This window comes from Lottia gigantea (genome assembly GCF_000327385.1).
Source record: "Lottia gigantea unplaced genomic scaffold LOTGIsca_17, whole genome shotgun sequence".
Taxonomy (NCBI): Eukaryota; Metazoa; Mollusca; class Gastropoda; family Lottiidae; genus Lottia; species Lottia gigantea.
The window spans coordinates 2,707,082-2,710,537 of NW_008708133.1; the positions used below are offsets into that span (position 1 = coordinate 2,707,082).

General features: G+C 35.9%; 1 protein-coding gene across 1 annotated transcript; it reads left to right on the forward strand.

Moving 5' to 3' along the window:
* Window positions 1-760: 760 nt before the first annotated feature.
* On the forward strand, window positions 761-2,077 carry LOTGIDRAFT_158598 (hypothetical protein; the record flags this gene model as incomplete). Its single annotated transcript, XM_009051746.1, has 2 exons — window positions 761-1,334; window positions 1,485-2,077. The coding sequence occupies 2 exons, from the start codon at window positions 761-763 to the stop codon at window positions 2,075-2,077; spliced, it is 1,167 nt and encodes a 388-aa protein (XP_009049994.1).
* Between the last annotated feature and the right edge of the window lie 1,379 nt (window positions 2,078-3,456).

Consider the following 3,456-nt stretch of genomic DNA (forward strand, 5'->3'; position numbering starts at 1 on the left):
ATTGGAAGTTGTAACCTTTATTTGGAACACAGAAAGGTTTCCATAGGTTTGCCTTATAAAATTCATTTGCANAAGAGAAATCAACGACAACAAGATATTCTTTGGTGAAAACAACTCTGACGCAAAATTGGAAATAACGAATATCCAACTTTACATACCGGTAATCACTCCTTCCATAGAAGTGGAAACGAGAATATTCAACTCTTTAACCAAAGACTTCGAAATTGCTTTACTTCGTCGTAACACGGTAGGTAGCATGACTTTAACGGGAGAATCCACCACGTGGCCAATCACTAACACCGTCAAACCAGCGAGATATCTAATGGTCGGTTTCAAAAACTTGCCAGACTCTCAAAAACAACATTTTCAGAGTGGCATTGAACCATACTCAAAATCCCATCATTCGCAAAGTTCAAGTCAGATTGAACAACGATAATTATCCCAATCAACCTTTGACAATTGATCCTTCCAAAAAAGATTACAACGAATTGTACAGAAACTATAAAAACATGTGCGAATTGTTTGGAAATACGCCTCAGTTTGAATACACAGATTTTTCACTCAATCATCCAATCTTTTGTTTCGATCTGTCAGCTCATCAAGAAGATCTTTTCAAAACAGGGGTAAACATAAATATTCACATCGATAAAACACAAGGAGATATAACCGGCTATTGTTTATTGCTGGAAGAAGCAAAACATTTGATTAAAATATCAGATAGAAGAATGATAAGAATTGAATAAAAAAACACCCTTTAAAAATGAAACCAGAAACTTTAGTTATGAAAATAATAGAAGCTATGGAAACGAATTCGCCGACTCTAATAACTTACAACGGTAAAAAAGTGCACATTACCCAAAAGATTATCGATAAATACAAACATTGCAAAGTCAGAGACGATATAGACTGGGAAAGAATTGATGAGAATTTAACTAAAAAAGGTGGATTTTTACCTTTCTTACCTATAATCTTTGCTGGTTTAGCTGCAGCAGGAGCAACTGCTGGTGGGGCTGCTGGGATAGCCGAAGCTGTCAACGCAAAGAAAGCAGCTGCAGTAAAAGCAGCTGAAGAACGTAGATACAATTTGGCAATGGAAAGAGAAGCACGAGGAGGTTCGGGAGTAGGAGATATTTTAGGGACGGTGAAAGAATTCGGACAAAGATTTGGCGAAGAAACCAAGAAAACCGTTAAAGAGGGATTAAGCAAATTAATAAATAATATCGACACCGGAGAAATGAAGGTCAAACACAAGGGCAACGCCATATTTTTTAAAAACATACGTTCGGACGAGGGAATCTTTGTTTCAAAGTATAAAGGCAACGGGGTGATTTTTGGTACGAAAATGTAATAAATAAAAATGGGCAAGAAATTCAAACATTCAGACATATTTCCTAGCAACCCGATGCTCATGTGCATTTGCGGATCTTCGGGTTGTGGAAAGACTTACCTCACTTTTAACATGTTGACAACACCGAACCTTTTAGATTTCGAGTCTCTGTATATTTACACGACTACTCCCGAACAATCCTATTATCAGTTTCTCAAAGCTTTGGAATACATCTCGAAAGAAGAAGTTCAAGACATTTTTCACTACTACGAAAGCAACGAAGACTTGCAAGAGAACGCAGAAATAAAAGACAATTTAGACGACTTTATCAAAGAAAAGAATCCCTCTCTGAAACCGACCGACGTCAAAGTGTTTCTGACTAAAAACGTCAACGATTTAGACTTGTCTAAAATCGACAACCACCGAAAGAACTTAATTGTCTTTGACGACTGCTTAGCACAAAAAAGACAAACCGTTCAACAAGAATTCTTCACGAAGGGAAGACATCACAACTGTCAATGCATATATCAACCCCAATCTTTCTACGGAATGGACGCCATGTTTATCAGAAAGAACGCAAATTGTTTTTTGCTGTTTGAACTAAACGACAAAGATTTATCTCAAATCATTCAGTCGATAAATCACGGAATGGACAGAGATAAAAAGGATTGTAAAGCTCAATGGGGAAACCCGGATGATCATGGATATGTATTTGTAAATAATAGAAACCCGCGGGTGAAAGAGTTATGACAGACATTTGTTAAATTTTATTTTTTTAAAAATGACGGATTGGAATAATATTTTAAAAAGGAAATAGAGAATATATCAAAGCTAAGAATAAAATAAAGACCTAAGTTGAAAATAACAGATTACAACAACTCGGATTAACGGAAAATCTACAGACTCTATTTCAACCCATATTAAAATCTCAAGAAGATATTAAAAAGAAATTAGCTTTAGAACCTACACCTCGTATAGAACCCACACCTCATCACCCCAAAGCGATTGAATATAGTGGTGTTATAATTAGGACATTAAATGATATAAAACGTCTTTTTTCAAACCCTGAGCCAGATTTACCAAAGAGCATTTCACCAATCGTTGATAAGGGTTTGTTGTTCAATGGTTTTAGAATAAGATTTAGGGAAATCACCAACAATTAAAAATCGATACAAAAGATTACATATACACATTAACGAGAGGGTTAATAGATTTAATGAATGGCGAGGACATTGAAATTGCCGATTACAAGGATTTAGTAGCATACTCAAAATTTCTAGATGCAATAAGAAAGTCGGGACCCGAAACAAGAAGATCGAAAGAAGTTAAACTATATAAAAGAGTAATTGAACATGATGAAGAGGATGTAGATGATTATGCAGAAGATTATCCAATCATACAAGAAATAGACGAATTCGATGATATGGTGGCATCTGGGCAAGGTATAACTTTTTTACCAGATAACAACGATGAACTATAGTTAATAGATTAGAAATAATATTAGCGGCCATGAAAGAAGGTCATCGATCGGACAGACAATACGACGAAGTCAATGGCATATTAAAACGGCTTTTGGAGAAAAAAACCATCACTAAAAAAGACTATATGAACGTCATTAAAAATGTCCAATAAAGAGCAATTGTTCGTTATCACCTCGAATAAATCAGACATCAAATTGTCTCTAGACTACGAGTATGAACTCGATCGCAATAAGCAGTACGAACTGGGATTAAAGTATTTCCCCGTTTACAATTCCATTAGAAACATCAAAGAAAAAAACAATCAACTAAAAATATCGACGGATAACGGAGTTACGCTCAAAACCATAAGCTTACTACCGGGAAGCTACGAATACGTAGCCATCAACGATTACCTATCCGAATACGCAGTAAGCGCGAGCGGTAAAAACAATATCGAATTCGAAGGTAATTTGAATCTGAACAAAATAAAACTGATCTTGAGAAATAACAGTCAAGTCGATTTCAACGTAGAAAATTCGTTGAATGCGTTACTAAGGTTCGATAAACGAATATACGCGCAATCGACATTGGCGCCACACAAGGCCAACATCGAGAACGACATCGACGTGATCAACATTCACTGTAATTTGATCAACGGTGGATTTTTCA